Genomic DNA, 18,477 nt, shown 5'->3' on the forward strand with positions numbered 1-18,477 from the left:
TGCCACTTACCAACGACTAATAAATCGAATGTTCGAAGAACAAATATGGATAACATGGAAGTTTATATTGATGATATGTTAGTTAAGTCCCTACAAGCAGAGGACCATTTAAAGCATTTGCAGGAAACCTTCAATATATTAAAGAAGTACAACATGAAGCTGAATCTAGAAAAATGTGCATTCGGTGTCAAATCCGATAAATTTCTCGGGTTCATGGTATCCATCGAGGGATCGAGATCAACCCTGACAAGATCAAAGCTATCAAGGATATCACGGTAGTGGATAATGTGAAGGTTGTACAAAGGCTAATTGGGCGCATTGCAGGCCTGGGGCGGTTCATCTCAAGTTCGTCCAATAAAGCCATCATTTTTTCTCGTTGCTGAAAAAGAAAAACAACTTCACATGGACCCTAGAATGCCAATGAGCCTTAGAAGAACTTAAGCGATACTTATCGAGCCCGTTATTACTTCATACGCCGAGGGCAGACGAACGACTATACTTGTATCTAGCAGTATCAAAAATAGTGGTAAGTGGAGTCCTAGTTCGGGAAGAACAAGGTACGCAATTTCCAATTTATTATGTTAGCAGGACCTTAGGTGAGGCCGAAACTAGGTATCCTCACCTAGAAAAATTGGCACTCGCTTTGCTAAGTGCCTCTAGAAAACTGAAACCATATTTTCAGTTCCATCCTATATATGTCATAACAACCTACCCTTTACGAAATACAATGCACAAACCCGAACTCTCGGGACGATTGGCCAAATGGGCCGTAGAAATCAACGAGTATGATATCGAATATCAACCCCGAACAACCATTAAATCCCAAATTTTGGCAGATTTCGTAGCCGACGTAAATCCGAAGTCGAGAGAGAACTGTTGGTAAACTCAGGAATGTCTTCAAGAATCTAGACCCTCTTTACAGACGGTGCCTCGAACGTAAAGGGGTCTGGACTTGTCATCGTTCTGAAACCACCCACATGAATATAGTTAGATGATCTATTAGAACTGTAAAATTGACTAACAACGAGGCCGAATATGAAGCCATGATTGCAAGTCTCGAACGGGCCAAAGGCTTAGGGGCGGAGCTAATCGAAGCTAAGTACGACTCCCTTCTTGTAGTAAACCAAGTTAACGAAAAGTTCGAAGTCAGAGAAGAACGAATGCAAAGGTACCTAGACAAGTTACAGGTAACATTACATCGGTTCAAAGAGTGGTCTTTGAAGGACGTTCCTCGAGATCAAAATAGTGAGGTTGATGCCCTTGCGAACTTAGGATCATCGGTCGAAGATGACGAGCTCAACTAGGGGGCAGTCATACAACTCATGAGGTCGAAAGTAGAGGAAGGTCACTCCGAAATAAACTCTGCAAGCTTAACTTGGGATTGGAGAAATAAATACGTAGAGTATTTGAAGACCGGAAAATTTCCCTCAGATCCAAAAGAATCGTGGGCCCTACACACAAAGGCAGCCCGATTTAGCCTGTCCAAGGATGGAACCTTGCTCAGGAGAATGTTCAATGTCCCGCTAGCAATATATTTGGGACTGGGAGATACCGAGTATGTTCTGAGGGAAGTCCACGAAGACACCTTTTGGAACCACTCAGGCACCGAATCATTGGTTCGAAATGTAATCAGAGCTAGCTATTACTGGATCGATATGGAAAAAGATGCAAAGGAGTTCGTACAAAAATGTGATAAATGCCAAAGACATGCTCCGATGATTCATCAACCCGGGGAACTTCTGCATTTGGTCTTATCACCATGGCCAATCATGAAGTGGGGAATGGACAACATCGGCCCTCTTCCATCGGCACCGGGTAAGGCTCAATTTATCCTATTTATGACCTGCTATTTTTCTAAGTGAGTTGAAGCACAGGCATACGAGAAGGTCAGGGAGATAGAAGTCATCAACTTTATTTGGGACCACATCATATGTCGGTTCGGGATGCCATCCGAAATTATATGTGACAACGGGAAATAGTTTATAGGTAGCAAAGTGACCAAGTTTCTCGAAGATCATAATATCAAAAGGATCTTATCAACACCTTATCACCCTAGTGGGAACGGACAAGCTGAATCGACCAACAAAACCATAATCAAAACCTTAAGAAAAGGTTGACTGACGCCAAGAGAAAATGGAAGGAGATACTACCCGAAGCTCTTTGGGCATATCACACAACTTCGAAATCCAGTACCAGGGATACCATGTTTCATTGGTTTATGGCACCGAAGCTCTAATACCAGTCAAAGTTGAGGAGCCAAGTATCCGATTCTGATATGCAATAAAGGAATCAAATGATGAAGCCATAAATACGAGCCTAGAGTTATTGGATGAAAGACGTAAAGCCACCCTTGTTCGATTGGCCACCCAAAAGCAATAGATCGAGAGGTATTACAGATCGAGGGCCAACCTTCGATACTTCAATGTCGGGGACTTAGTACTAAGGAAGGTCACACTAAGCACCCCAAATCCGAACGAAGGGAAATTGGGTCCGAATGGGGAAGGACCATACCAGATTCTCGAGGTCATAGGGAAAGGATCCTATAAGCTCAGAATGACAAACGGAGAACAATTACTGAACAATTGGAACATAAATCACCTAAAATGATATTACTACTAAGGTACGATCCCATTTCATTTATTTTTATTTTTGGACTAACACTTGCAAGTGGCCGACTAGGTGCAGCACGAAGTCTTTAGGTTTGAAAGCACGCGTTTCACTCTTTTTTCCTTGAACCTTTTTGTCCTAATTGGGTTTTTCGGCAAGGTTTTTAACGAGGCAACAATTGATCGTGCTAGCTTAGAATTAAAGACTGATCACGAATCGGTGTCGAAGATAGCATTAATAGTATTCAAGGTTCCTCTACAATCAACCTCGAATACTGGGGGGCATTACCCTTGGATAAGCGGCTTTTGCAAGGAAATTACTTCGTAATAGAAGGGTCTCGATAGATAGGATTTGATGTAAGGGCCAAATGAAAAAATGAACCGCGCCCACATAGGTTGCTCGAGCCCTAGCATAAAATATGTACGCATGTATAACTATTTTTCACAAGAATAAAGAGAAGTACTTTCCTTGCAATTATCTTGTGTTTTAAAAAAAAAGTTTCCTCTTTACATTCCTTAAAGAATTTCGTACTTTCGATCTCTTAAGGAAATGAGCTCAAGGGTCAATTATAACCAGAGTTCGGATGATCACTCCCTTACTCGGGGACTACCGTCCGAAAATAAACTCGAACAAATTGAACTATTAAACATCGGGGCAATAAGACCTCTTAGGCAACCCCTGAGTTTTAAAGGCCACGGCCATACCCACTCGGGGACTGTTATCTAGGCAAGCCTGGATAACTCCGAGAACCGTTCACTGGGCAACGCCCGATCTAAAAGGCTATTTCCATATTTACACGACTCGGAGACGTCCGAAAACCGTAACAAAAGATAGGCCTTCAAAAAGAAATTTTCCATAATTGGTTCTAAAGCTACCCTCGGTAAACTATAATCTGAGTTACTTATTATGGGAGAAAGTTCCCGGTAACACTGAACCTCCAAGATGCCTCAAAGCAAAATAATGTAAAGGTAGGGATTGTTCAAACTTACACAACCTAAGTTATTTTATGATAAGGCATTCCGACCTTTGTGAATACAAGTAATAAAGCAAAGGAAAAAATTTGAAAGCTGAAAGGGAAAAGAAAGCCTTGTGTATATTTACCCAATAATCTTTTTACAAAGGCCAGAATGGCTTAGTTCAAAAATTTACAATGGCCTAAACGGCCTAAAAAGATGCAAAAGAAAGCAAAAAATATAAAAGCGTAAGTGCCCTGGTCTTCATTGGAGGCAGCATCTTCATCCTCGGGATCTTCCCCGCCTTCAGACTCGCTTAAACTCTTGGAATCTTCCTCGGGAAAGGCCAGCTTCTGGGCCTGGCTTCTTCTGCTTTGGCATTCTCGATTTTAGCCAGTATATCGAAGCCCTGAGCATGGACTCCCTCGAGGGTTTCCCTTAGATCCTGCCACTTTGCATGATCCATCATGCTCTTGGCCTGCGCCTGGATGGCCTCGACGTCGACCTTGTGTTGGGCCACTTTAGCATCGGCTTTGGTATTGGTCATGGCCGCCTCAGATTTGGCCACCTCGAGTTTATTGGCCAAGTTTGCCTTATCAGAAATAGCCAAGTCCAATTGGGATTGAAGCTATTTGATTTTCTTTACATGCACCGAGGCTTTCTCTTTTGTAGCCCGGAGCTGGGTCTCGGCCGACTCCAGTTGTGCTTGGACAACTTCCTTTTTTGAGGCTAAGATGTCCATGTTTTTCTTGAACTCTTCAGCCTCGGCTTGTATCGTATCAACCTCTGTCTTGAGCTGCCCGATCTATTCGAGCCTCTCCCAGACCTACATGATCGAATCATTAGTCACTATCTCCAATTCCTCTTCACTATCGTAAAGCACTCGAAATACCTACTCGGTCATCTCGACATGTTCACTCTGAGCCACTTCTAAGTTGTCCCGAAGCTTCTCACTCAGAAGCTTGTAAGTATCCCCCTTCTCGGTGAGTTCTCGTACCTCAACCTCGTGCTCCTCCCGAATTCGGAGGAAAGCCTTATGATGCAATACCGAAGCCTGTAATCACGAACAAAGATGTTAGGATTATTTACAACTTCAAGTTTAAAATAAATAATGAAGTGACCCTCGAAGTTACCCAATTCAAAGCATGTTGGGCCTCATTAAATATACAAGGCTCTCCCACTGCATTCATCACGGCCTGGTCTTCCTCGGTCACCAAGCATCTAAGGTAGCTAGCAACCCCCATGGAGGCAGAAAAAAAACCCAAGCATCCTCCGAGATAGAAACGTTATCGATCGCCTATGGTCGGGGTTAATACTTAGGGTCGGGAATTGATCCACCAGTTTTAGGCTCGATGAAGACCTAGTGGAACCCGATGACGGTACCTTCCTTGGCCCCGGTAGGTCACCAAGCCCAGTGACATCTTTCGAAGCAGCAGACTCAAACCCATCCAAAAGGTCATGGTATGGGTTGCCCCCTGAGGACCCTCGTAAGAACGGCTTTCTAACATACGGGCCTCACGAATCATGGCACATGAAATCTAAGGGGACCCGAGTATATCGATCGCTCCAAGCTCGTCTCTCGTGGCACTTTCCGCTGCTCGAGAAGATTCGTCCCAGGTCTCTCTCTCGACCCCCTTAGCTTGGGGCAGAATGGCCTCAAACCCTTCTGGCTAGAAAGCTTCAGCCAGAGCTCTCTCACCTACCTCCTCATGTCGGGATAGTTCAACTTTAGCACCCGTTGGTTCGAGAACTTCTTGTACAGTGACACTAGCCCGCACACGGGCCACCAGTTCGGATTTATATTCCTTTTATTCTTCTTCGAACTCATCCCTTAATAGATCAACTGAGTTCGAGGGTAGAGCGCCAAAACTCCCTTTGGGTTTGCTGGACCTCTGCTTCGGCTTTTTCTTTTCCTAGTTCAATAAACTCGAGATCATTTTTCTCTTCTTATCTTTACCCTACTTTGGAGCACGGGGATCGAGAGGCACATCCTCATCACCGGATGGAGGCCTCATAGCAACGTCTTTAGGGAGACCTACAAAAGAAAAACAGAGCTGATAAGAATTCAACATTACATGGAGAAAATTAAACAGTATTGAATCGGAGGAGAAAACTTACCATGGTTATGGGCCTCCCATCGACCCTTCGATAATTCCATCCAAGCACGCTCGGAATATAGTCTCTGTGATACTAGGCCCTCGACCCATTCCTTGAGTTTAGGAACTACGTCCGACACCTGGGCCATGACTGCAACACCAAAAACATCGATAAGGAAGAAGATAAGAGGTAAAACAACAAGATTAAACATTCAAGGCGAAGTACTACTTATGATTCGTATTCTATTTCTCAGGAAATGGCATGTCTTCGGCAAGGATCAGGTCGGAAGTCTTTATTCGAACAAATCGGCCCATCTAACCTCGGTCCCGAGCCTCGTCTATACTTGAGAATGGGGCCTTGCTAGCCCGACGAGCAAGCTTGATCATCCCTCCTCAATAGAGTCGGGGACTATAAAGACACATAAGGTGATCGAGGATAAAGGGACATCCCTCGATTTTGCTTACAAAGAATCGGAGGAGAATCACTATTCTCTAGAAGGAAGGGTAGATCTGGCCAAGGGTCACGTCATACCTCTCGCAGAAGGCAACGATGATAGGATCTAAGGGACCCAACATGAAGGGATAAGTGTAAACACTTAGAAAACCCTCCACATGGGTAGTGATCGATTCCTCGGGCGAAGGTACCACCATATGCTTATCGAACCAGTTGCAATCCTATTTAACCTTGGTGAGGAGATCATCGGTAATTGTGCATATGTACCTCAAGATCGGCCACGTCGATCTGGTATCGAAGAGGTCATATCAATCATAAAATCATCAACAATAGGGCACCCTGTCGGAACTAATTCCTCAAGGTGATGTTCCGCCATAGATCTGTCATCGGCGAGCCGTGATGAAGAGGCGGCCTCCTTTTGTGGTACAGTCTTAGAAGTTTTCGCCATTGTAGAACAGAAGAAAATGGATTTAGAATGGTATATGGTTTGCTGAGAATTCAAAAAATTTGGATGCAAGAATTGCAAGGCAAAGGGATATCCGAAAAAACAAGAACATGAGGAGCTTTGAACGTAAAGTTTGAATAAAGGAAAGTTTGGGTACTTATAGTTTGTTGGTGACAGTTCAGAACTCATAGTGGCCGATCAACAACTGGCGGGCATTTAATGCCTTGGTAATTGGACCGACGGGACGCTTCGGTATCCATTTTTTCCTTACGTCATAGTCGGGTATCTTAGTGACCTTTCGCCGCTTACGTCATGGCCCATCGAGATGGGATTCGGAAGTTCATATCATTTCTCGTCATCCTCTATCCGATAAACGAGGGGACTATATGTATACGGTCAAAACCGGGCTCGTCCTTTCTGTGACTAATCGAGACTGAAATATTATAGGTCAAGGTTCGACCTTGTGTTTTATCGAATCATGGTGCAAAGTTAGATCGTTGAGCTCGTGACCCAGAGACCGATCAAGATTGAGATCAGCCAAGATCAAGACCGAGCAAGATAGAGATCGAACAAGATCGAGGAAAACTTACCAAGTCAAATAATGGAAAGCCGAAATATCCGCAATCGGGCGAGGATCACGGTGGTAATCCCGGCACGTATCAAGAAGAGGCCGATTAATGAGCTAATCAAGAGATTTCTTACCTCATATAGAAATGTATCAAGAGTAGCACTCCCCTACTATATAAAGGGGGTCTGATCATTTATAAAACACATCACAGTTACGCAATACAAAGCAATATAATGTCATGTTCTTTCATTATCTTGTTACTCTGTTCATAGGTCAGTTGAAACATCTTTTGGTTCAAGGGTGACTGAACTCGACAGCCAAGACTGTTCGATTCGTGTGGTTTGCATTTATTCTTTTATCGTCAATTTCATATTAATCTGTCTTCTTAATTTGTGCCAAGTTATATCACGTATCCTTAAAACCGCGTATAAATTCAATTGTTTTCTGATTTTAAGGTAAACACTCTTCTTCTTCATTTATTGTTTTATAACAAAGACGTTTTATTTTTATAACTTTTTTTTTGTAAAGAATATCTCCAAGTATGAATCCAATGTCTTTTCCATTTTAAGCATGTGAAAATATCTTGATGGAAATCCACCGATACTTGTGATAAATTAGCTAAAAAGAATTTTTAGGAGGATGAAGAAGAGTGAAAGTGGCTGATATCTTCATATAAGGCAATCTACTTTTATTTCTTTCGTACAATTAGAAAGAAAGCAAAATAAAATATGCATTTTTCGTTCTTTCATTTTTCCAGGATCTAAATAAAAAAGATGTTTATTGTCCTAATTAGTTTGTATATTAAGGTATAGTTGATTTTAATAGTTTATTCGGAAAAGATACCATCCATTTTTGTTATCTCTTCTATCTACTTCATTCATTATTAAATAAACGAAATAATTCCTACTACTCTACTTTTGGTTTCGTCCCGTTTAACAAATATAGACCATAGAAACGTATTGGAAGCTTTCAATGATTGATTTGAGGTTTTGTTCGTATATGGAATTCTATCTTAGAAACGAAAAGATGGGCCATTTAAAGGGTGAGTGTGGTAAACTTTCATGGAAAAAAGGGGAAGCAAGAAATTTTTTGTTGAAAGAGATGGATAGATGGCAAACTCCATTCATGTGAATTTTTTAATGGTTCCTCACCTGGTGTTCGGTATTTGCTTAATTCAAATACGTGATGCATAAGATTCATTAAGGGGGAAGCGCTTCAGAATTATTTTTCATTCTCATATCTCGATTCCGAGACCTCTTATTAAGGATAGAGGGATCATATTCATATATTAGTATACACCTCAATTTTTGGGTACTCCCTCCGAGAGAGAGGCCAAAAGATCTCGAGAGTCTGGCGGTGCCCATGCTCCAGCTGCAGTTCGACATGATAGGGGCTATGAGATAGTTTGACTCGGCACGGAGTTTAAGAAGAAAAAAAAAACTTTTGAAACTTATGGTCTTAAAAGCTTAAGGGGTAAAAGCTTTGCGAACCATAATATTTGTGTGGTTATAAAAGCAATGAAGAGTTTAAAGTTGAATTATTTCTAAATTTAGAAATGTGTCATTTATTTTGGAACAAACTAAAAAGGTAAGTATCTCATCTAATTTGAAACGGAGAGCTGTATTTATGCGAGTTTGACAAAGTATACTCATCCAGACACAGAAGAAGAACCACATTGTCAAAATAATTTAATTATGATAGTGAAAGTCGATTAATTTAGGATTGAAGCACAGTTAATTGATCAACTGTACGAGACAAACAGATATGGATATACAATTGATAGAGTACTATTATAAGAATGGATTAAATCAGTTAATCCCAACCAACCAAAGCAAAAACCATGATGCTGAGTGTAGTGTTAGAAGGATTATCAGTTTGGATCTGGCAATGTGAATGAGGGTATCATATCTCTCGAAAACTAAATGATTTGTATGTGTTTAATCATAGTGCTTAGTTAGCAAATTACAAAATCATAGATTCAGCCCACTGTCAATGACTCATCAAACATGTGCATATCTGAGTATACACATTGAAGATCCAACAATTTTGGTCTATCAACTTCGAGATTTTTATTTTAAGAAGGTGTATATTTACTGATCACATGGTAGAAGAGTAAAGTGGTGTTTGAGCTTTTGTTTAAAAATAATTCCAGGAACAATCCTTTTGAAAATCTTTGACCAATAAAAATATGTGAAATGTTTTAAAGAATATCACTAAGCTATAAAAGACCAAAGAAAACCTTTTTAAAATATTATCCCCTCCATTTATGTGACACTATTTCGTTATTAGTTCATTTAGAAAATAAAGATACGTTTCTACTATATTAAAAGTAATTTAACTTAAAAAAAATTATTTTACCTTTAATGAAAAGCTTTATAGACACACAAATATTATACAAGTGTTATGATATCTGTAATACCAAAATTTTTAAAAGTCCCGTGACCACAAAAATACTATGGTTTATTTAAAATACAAGTTACCACAAAAATATTATAGTATATTTAGAATACAAGTTTCAAAAGTCTTCTTTTCTAAGTTATATAAATTGGAATGGTTCTTTTGTAAGAAAATGCGTCTAAACAAACTCATTTTGGTTTGGGTTTCAAATCATGAAAAGAGGCCTGCTAAGTATGGCCCTGTCCTCCCATCTTCAATTTAACGACCCATATGGTATGGGACCTGTTCGCCAATTACCAAACCATTTAGGTAAAATTGCATGCGGCGTCCTATTTGGTCGTCTTCATTTAACCTATACCTATTTTTTTAAACTTTTAACTTGTAACTACTTTTTAAATAAGTTCAGCCCCCTTTCTCCTCCTCCTCCTCCTCCTCCTCCTCCTCCTCCTCCTTCTTCTTCTTCTTCTTCTTCTTCTTTCTTCTGCTACTGTTGGTGCTACTATGGAACTTCAGTTATTAAAATTTCGTGTAGACATATCTGGTTCAATGATAAGACGAAAATTTTCTTACACTACTGTATTCCAGTCAAGAAATACGAATGGATCTGCAAGTGGTCATTGTTTGGCACCATGTCCTTTTTCACCCTTAACTTCAGGCTAAAGTGAAAGCAATTCACCACAAATTTAGCATCTTGCCCATGACAAGGAAACACCAAGTTTTGTATAGTTGTATGCAATAAGAAATAAAATGTCCATTGCTTATATAGTGCTTAAGTTTTTACAAATAAACTAAATAACTGCCAGTTACAAAATAAAAACTTCAGCTCTAGAGCTGAAGTTCGCCAGTTACAAAAACAAAAACTTCAGTAATATAAATAGAGAACAACTTCAGCTACTATATATGCTTAAGTTCAGCAATTACAAACAAAAATTTCAGCACACTTGGTTCAGCACACTTGCTACTTCAGGCCCGTCTAATAGAATGCTGAAGTTTTGCGTGATTGTCTTTGCTACTTCAGCCCCGTATGCTGAAGTTATGCGAAAAAGCGGGTACACTTGCAATTTTTTTTTTGCAAAACGGGCACAAGTTAAAACGTGACACAAAAAGCGGGTATAGATGAAAATCCCCCACCATTTAGGCACAAAGTAGAAAAGGGATTTTTTTCATTCCTATACACTATTGAAAACGTTATTACCATAAATGTTCATGTTTAGTAAATTACCCTACCTACATAAGTTTTGTTTACAAAATATATACATTCCACCTTAAAAAGCTCTCAATCCATTATTAGTGCCTTCAATGAAGGGATTTAGTTACACCCTTTTCTTTTTTTTTTCTCCTCTCTCCCCTCATCTCTCCGGATTCTGTCTTTCTCCTTCATTTTCCACATCATGCATCCAACTAATTAGAAAAAACATAAAGACACAATTAATTTGGCATACAGAAAAGATAGTCCTCTTCTATATATGATTGACAAAAGCACTCGAGTTGAACAAATAAGTAAAAAAAGAAAAATCTCACTACATGTCATTGTTATTTCTGTACAAAACGCCGCCTCGCATTGGCCAGCCTACTTCTTTGTGATATTTTGTTAGGTCTATTGCGACGGGTTTCATAACGCAATACCCATTTCTTGAACAAGAGCTCATCACATTCTGATTATTCATCCCTCTCTTTACACTACAGTTGTGGCCACCACAGCTCGTTTCCACCACCACCCTTCCTCGTCTCTTACTCTCCATCTCGTACCGTTTCCTCAGGCTTTGGCTTTTGATAATTTCACTCACTCTATGCTTTCTGTGTATTGATATTGGCATGGCCTCAAGTCCCATTAACCTACTATGTAGGATTAACATAGTAAATAAACATTAAGTGGGACATAATTGATTGAATATTATGACAAATGGTTCATGTACCACAAGTTTGTCTAGTTCATCTAACCTCTCGTTATTAAAACAAATCAAATTTTGGGGGTGTATCAATGCTCTTCTTGTTCTTCATCTTAATTGCCTTGTGCCCCTGCAGTAGATATGGAGGACAAAGAGCCAATTTTGTCTACATTTTGATTAAAATTTTGTGGGTATGGGCAACTGGTTCATCTATTGCGTTCAAAGGCGTGAGAAAGTCGCAGGAATCCCTAAAGCTGGAATTTTAACGTTTGCCAACTCTATAGGAACCGGTGGTATTATTCTTCATTCTTGATAACATGCAATGAAGACACCTTTGCCAAAGCCTCTCTCACCTCCCAGTTATACACAATTATAATATAATACCACTTAAATACAATTTTTATGCAATATGTCTTTTGTATATTTTGTATTTAATTTATACATAGTAAAAACAAATTTCATACAACTAATTATATATTATACAATTTATCTACAACTTTCACACATTATTTCTACCCAGTTAAATACAACTACAATAACATACAACTTAAATACAAATTTTATACAATATATCTTTTGTATATTTTGTATCTGATTTATACATAGTAAAAACAAATTTCATACAACTAATTATATATTATACAACTTATCTACAATTTTCATACATTATTTCTACTCAGTTATATACAACTACAATATCATACAACTTAAATATAATTTGTATACAATGCTGTCCAACTTTCATACAATAGTTAAATAAATAAAAGAAAAATATATAAATAACATAATACAATTTTTCTACAATTTTACTACAATTTCTGCATTATAATGTATGTCATGTCTTCTTCTTCGAGTTTCAATCTGAAATTCAGCCAAAACCAAGTCTAATCTTCACCAAAACCCCTCAAAATTGAGATATAAATTCCAAACCATATTCCCAATTATTGCAACAACACTCAATCCAAACAAATAATGATTTTTAAAAACCCAAATCCGAATTGAAAGCTTCAAAGCTTTTTAATGGCTGTCAATGGTAGAATTGCTTATCTCTTTTCCTTTGTTTTACATTACTGAAATTTGGGATTGAGAGATAGAGAGAGACATAGAGAGAATTCTCAATTCTTTGCAACAGCATCCAATCCAAACAAATAATATTTTTTGAAAATCCAAATTCGAATTCAAACTTCAAAGCTTTTTAATGGTTGTCAATGGTGGAATTGCTGCTCTATTATACAAGATACGTGGGGAGGAAGGAGGAGTGGGATGTGGAGAGAGAAACGTGGGGGAGTAGAAGATATGTTAGAGTAATTTTAGGACACTAATTATTATCATTAATTCCCTTAAAATGTACATAAATGGTAATAACAATTATAGTAAAGCTTGAGTAGGGAGGGTAATATAGTTTCATATAGTGTATAGGAATGTAAAAATTCCAAGAAGAAAATATAGTATATGATAGACCATTGATAAAGTACATCGATTTGGTATAAATTAACATTGGTTGCAATTAACTTTTTACCATATATAAGTCAGGTAAAAAAACAAGTCGGGACTTTGAATTTAGAGACTACTCACTATCAGTGGCGGAGCCAGAACTTTTACCGAGTTTCAAAATATTTTTTAAAAAAATAGATACATCGAAAAGTTTAGGGGAGTCAACGTATAGTAAATATACATAAAACAGAAAAAATTATCTAATAAAACAATATAATTTTCCGACAAAAGGGTGTCGATTGACATCCCTTGGTTGAATGTGGCTCTGCCACTGCTGGCGAATAGTATAATTAAAAAAAAATCGGAAAACCTAAAAAGAATCCAAAGAAGCATATTGTAATGACTTTCTTGTCTTTGAGCATTGTTATAAAAGATACATAATTATAAAGAATCCGAGTTTAATTCATTGTGAATTTCATCTACCGTTTTTTGACTTGCATCTTCAAAATAAATAATGTTCGTTAAAAACCTTGATAACATTTTCTCCTTTTGATTTGCATGTATTGAATGGCAGCACATAACAAGCGGAATCATATAGGAGTTAATGGAAATAAAGAAGTCTTTTGTTTTTGTAGTTAAGGGATATTTATATCGTTGGCATTTCAAGAATTAGTAGTGATTTTCATGCTTGAAGCGTTGTGGGAACTCACTAGTGAGACCAAAAGAAATGGAAGCCCTCATCATCCATCCAGGTGCGGAGCAAGAAAGTTTTAAGTTTGGCCAAACTCAATCGCTTTAATCTTTTTGTATTAGAGAATCTATTAAATATGTATAAAAATTAAATTCAAAATTCAGTTGTATGCTAAGACTTGATGTTATTATCTTACATTTTAAAACCATAAAACTAAAATCATGATTCTTGCCTATGCATCCACCTGCTAATTTAGTGCATCTCTGACGCTGTCCCCACTTCTCTTTGATCAGCCGGCTACTTAATTTGCCGCTCATCTAACTCAAAACACCATGGACCGTATTATAACTAATTTCGCTCGATGACTTATTCCCTTTTTTTGTTGTCTGACACCTATCGCACTTACGATAATATTTCTTTAACTTCTAATGAGGACTCGAGTGCATATGCAGTGTGAGGGGAGTTATGATTTTAATTTTATAGATTTTGAATTTTAGAGTGACGACACTAAATCTAACAAAATATAGAAAATTGAAGGAAAAAGAGAGGAAAGGTACCGAAAAAGAGAAGCAAAAAGAAATAGGCTGAAGAAGGAATGAAGGAAACCAAATGGTTACACTGCTATAAAACTGCCAAAAACCATCCAAATCATACCGATCGAAATCTTTCGAAAGTGAAAACTGACCGAAATCGGTCGGAAAGAGTGTAAATTGATCGCAAAAGTCAAATAACCAATTTTAGTTAAATATACCGACGTCATCGGTTGGTAAATGTGGTCCCATAATATCGAAATACTGTATATCTGACATATTTCACATTTTCGATCGAAATCGGTCGGAATATGGTCAATCTTTGACCAAAAGCTGGTCAGACTTGTCTATATGTACGACAAAAATGTTAAAATAAAGTAAGATTCTCTTTTCCGACTGATATCAGTCGAAATACTGAATTAATTTTTTTCCGCCCAGGTTAACTAATAGTATAATTTTTCCAAAAAGATTTGATGAAATTTCCGACCGATATACATCGGTATTAGTGGTCAAACATGGTCAACATTTACAGATTATTATGTACAATCTACATATATTTAACATCCTAAATTATAATATTTTATACACACACACATATCAATCATGGGATTTGACGGAGTATATGTTGTTGTTGCTACAACTTAAGTTTTAATATAGTACTACATCTTATAGCACTATACATTTTGGTTTCAAATGTGTTCTAGCGTGTTGGATGCCGATACTTAGACTCAATCGCTCACACATTAAAACTCAATATTTAATTTACTAAGGCCGTCAGTATGCTCGAGCGTCTTGTTAGTTAAAATCAAGAATTATGCATGTTCTAGGTTAAATAAAGTGATAAAAAATATATCATGGGTTAATCGAATATAATTGAATTTTTAATTGATCCGCTGGTCAAGTATCTTAGCAAAGTACTAATCAGGTGATCGACAATAACTAGATTATACAATCGATGTTCTATGTGAGTGCCTTGTATTGTACTATATTATTTGATGAATATAACGTTTGAATAGATTGTATCGCAGTTTCATGATGTCATGCACCAACAATATGAAGAATAAACTTATAATATTACTAAAAAAAAGATATGGAGTAGAATTATTATATAAAAGAATAGGGTAAAGGATTAATATGATTACTTAATAATAAAGAAGGGCAAGATGAGAGAAAAAAATAAAGTAACGATGACATCACACCAAATACATTGGTCCATAAAGTGACATTTTTTGTCATTACGTAACAACGAATTCGTAGAAACGCTACAATAAAATTTAAGTAACAATTTAAAAAAATATTATTTTTAAAGTAACAATACATTACGATACAATAGGTAATCCAAGAAGCTGTAATGCGCTTGAGTAGTGCTAAAAGTCAACTCATATATTGTTATGTTAAATTATATTATATTATATTAGTATGATTTTATTTATATTTGATATTGTACTCTTCCTACAGACAACATCGCCCTCACCCCACCCTTTTTTCAAGAAAGAAAATTCTTAGTTTTTGTTAGAGACAATGCGTACCTTAAAAGACGATGACTTTCTTATATATAGTGCGTTATATATAAGAAATAAGAAATAAGAAATAAGAAATAATATTAGTTAGGAATTGTTGTTTTCCAAGAATTGGGTTTTGGAATACTTATAACAAAATTAAAGTCGGAAATTCCATTGCTTGCTCAGTGATATGTAGCAAAATTAAAATAAAAACAAAAGGCGCCACACTGGACAAAACAAAACCTCTTCCTACCCCTGAATTTCCTAATTCTATAAATGACGGCAATGTTGTTCTAAGTTGACGTCCAACGACTTCTCCTGCCCTACGCGAACATTATTCTTTGGAATATTGACCTTCGAGGAAAGGTAGAGTCTTATCCCCTTCCCTTAAATTTCCACAAGTATTCTCTTAGTCTTTGTTTATGAAGATATATAATATATATATAAATATATTATCTTTTTGAAGTAATAATCTATATACTTGGTGTATAATTTTTGACTGATGAAAATGGCATTCTTTTCAAACATGAAGATAAACAAAGGAGGAGTAATCTGGGAGACGATGAAGCAAATAAGGGAATTAGTGATGCTTCTTCTGCTAGCCTCGTGTTCAAAATTAACAGCAAGTACTACGGTATGGATGCCGATGTGGCACACAGAAGAGAAACCTGATAGCTATTGTTTGAGCTGGAGATTGGGTGTGGAAACTAACAATATACGTGCATGGCGAACTGTACCAACTCATTGTCTGCGTTATGTTGAAAATTATATGATGAGGGGGCAATATGAACGTGATGTTGAATTAATCATTGATCATGTTATGGATTATGTGAATGACGATGTTGTTCTTTCTAACGATGGCCTTGACGCTTGGATCTTAGATGTTGATGACACTTGTCTCTCCAATCTTTTTTATTACCAAGGGAAGCGATTCGGGTAAGTGAATTTCCGATCCTTTTTGTTGTAGATGGATCTTGTTCTTTGGGTCTTTGTTTTTGGTGCGTGATACCATTTGGGAACATATTCTAGTCATATTAGCACGTTTACTTTTAAGTCCGAATGTGGCGTAGCTATTACTGTTATCTTTTCTTTGATTTTCATATGTAGCATAAATGTAATGTAGGGTTGATCCATACGATCCAAAGGGATTTCATGAATGGGCATCAAAAGGAGTTTGCCCAGCAATTCCTGCTGTACTAAGATTGTACAACAAATTGATTGAATGTGGATTTAGAGTATTCCTTGTCACTGGTAGAAGTGAATCCACACTTGGACAAGCCACCCTTTACAATCTCCACAACCAAGGATTTCTTGGCTATGAACGTCTAACTTTAAGGTATTGTCTACTCTACTATTGTTGGTCATGCTGAATTTCAATGATTTAGGTTGACTATTTAAGAGAAACGTTCTTATGATTTTCTGATGAAATTGCAGGGAAGATGAGTACGAAGGAATGAGTTCAATTGTATATAAGTCAGAGATAAGGAAAAAGCTGGTAGGAGAGGGGTACAGGATATGGGGCAACGTAGGAGATCAATGGAGTGATCTTCAAGGAGAGTATATAGGAAATCGAACATTTAAACTTCCCAATCCCATGTACTTTGTCCCTTAAATGGGGAAAATTAGAAAAGTTATAATTTTTCTGATTTGAAAATATGTTTATGTACTCATTGGGTCGCGGGCAGTGGCGGATCCAGAATTTTAAAGTGATGGGTGCTCGCTAATAAAAAATCTGAAAAAAGAGGAAAAAAAGTTTAGTTATGGGTGTTCACTCAATATTTATCTAACTATTTTTATAATTGCCTATGCAAATTTACTAAATTCGGTTAAAAATAATGGGTGCTCAAGCACCCATAAGTATCCATGTACATCCGCCACTGAATAATGGATATTTCATTTATGTAAGATAGTATAATTGGTTGAAATTTATCATTATTGTTATTACTCGATTCATGTCCAAGATAGTATTTTATTTTAAGCATCCTAACTTCTTTCTCTTTAGGTGTAAAACATTCATTCATCTACAAATATGGATGTTTGATTATTAACAGCTTCTTTGTTTTTTTTTAAACCTGATATATATATATATATATATATATATATATATATATATATATATATATATATATATATATATATATATATTATATTACTTATTAATAAGAAGGAATAAAAGGCACCTCAAGGTCAACACGTGTGCTTCTTGGAATTATAATGTGAATTGAGAATACTTTTGTCATTTCATTAGCTAATCTTGGCATGACTGCTCAGCTGTGAGCTTAACATTTTAAAATTAAAAATAACAAACTAGCTAAATTACTGGAAAAGTTGGAAGAATTTTTAAACTCCAAAATCTAACAAAATGAAGTAAATTCTTCCTTGTCATCAAACTAGCTAACAACAGCTTCATCACATATTTAATTGCCATCAGCTGCAACTTCAAAGTTGCAGAATTTAAATCAAGTAAACATTGATGCACGATAATGCATTTGTATAAAAGTTGGCGTTTGAAATAAAGAAAATTTCTTACCCATCAATCAAGTATGCTACCTTAAAACCAGAGTATAATCTTGGGGGAAATAGAATATACAGTGAGTTGTAGGAATAACAAGGATAAGATATACTTAGACGTGAAACATACGGGAGAACGACATATAGTCACAGCTGGAACATTGAGTATAGTATGGTGCTTACAGAGAATTCATAATTACTAAAAAAAGAAAGAAAAAAAAAACTCAAAGTGGCTTTGATTAATGAGGATATAACTCAAAATGAAGTAAGTAATGAAGAGCCACACCTAGGGCAAAATTTGATCTACACACTTTTCCTTAAGCACATTCTCCATTTTAGTTCTAACTCATTTACTAAATTTAAAACTAATTTTATTTTTATGAAAATTTACTCGATTTAA

General features: G+C 36.9%; 1 protein-coding gene across 1 annotated transcript; it reads left to right on the plus strand.

The window, feature by feature from the left end:
• The first annotated feature begins 16,041 nt into the window (after positions 1 to 16,041).
• On the plus strand, positions 16,042 to 17,209 carry LOC107766487 (acid phosphatase 1). The gene is made up of 3 exons (XM_016585283.2): positions 16,042 to 16,502; positions 16,690 to 16,902; positions 17,001 to 17,209. Exons 1-3 carry the CDS (start codon positions 16,069 to 16,071, stop codon positions 17,176 to 17,178), a joined length of 825 nt encoding a protein of 274 aa, XP_016440769.1. The 5' UTR covers positions 16,042 to 16,068; the 3' UTR covers positions 17,179 to 17,209.
• Positions 17,210 to 18,477: the final 1,268 nt, after the last annotated feature.

This window comes from Nicotiana tabacum, chromosome 10 (assembly GCF_000715075.1).
Source record: "Nicotiana tabacum cultivar K326 chromosome 10, ASM71507v2, whole genome shotgun sequence".
NCBI lineage: Eukaryota > Viridiplantae > Streptophyta > Magnoliopsida > Solanales > Solanaceae > Nicotiana > Nicotiana tabacum.

Excerpts from the sequence above, each read along its gene's own strand:
- LOC107766487 (XM_016585283.2), top strand. The coding sequence starts at position 16,069 with ATGAAAATGGCATTCTTTTCAAACATGAAGATAAACAAAGGAGGAGTA. Across the intron at positions 16,503-16,689 it reads TACCAAGGGAAGCGATTCGG|GGTTGATCCATACGATCCAA; the intron begins GTAAGTGAATTT and ends AATGTAATGTAG. Across the intron at positions 16,903-17,000 it reads TATGAACGTCTAACTTTAAG|GGAAGATGAGTACGAAGGAA; the intron begins GTATTGTCTACT and ends ATGAAATTGCAG.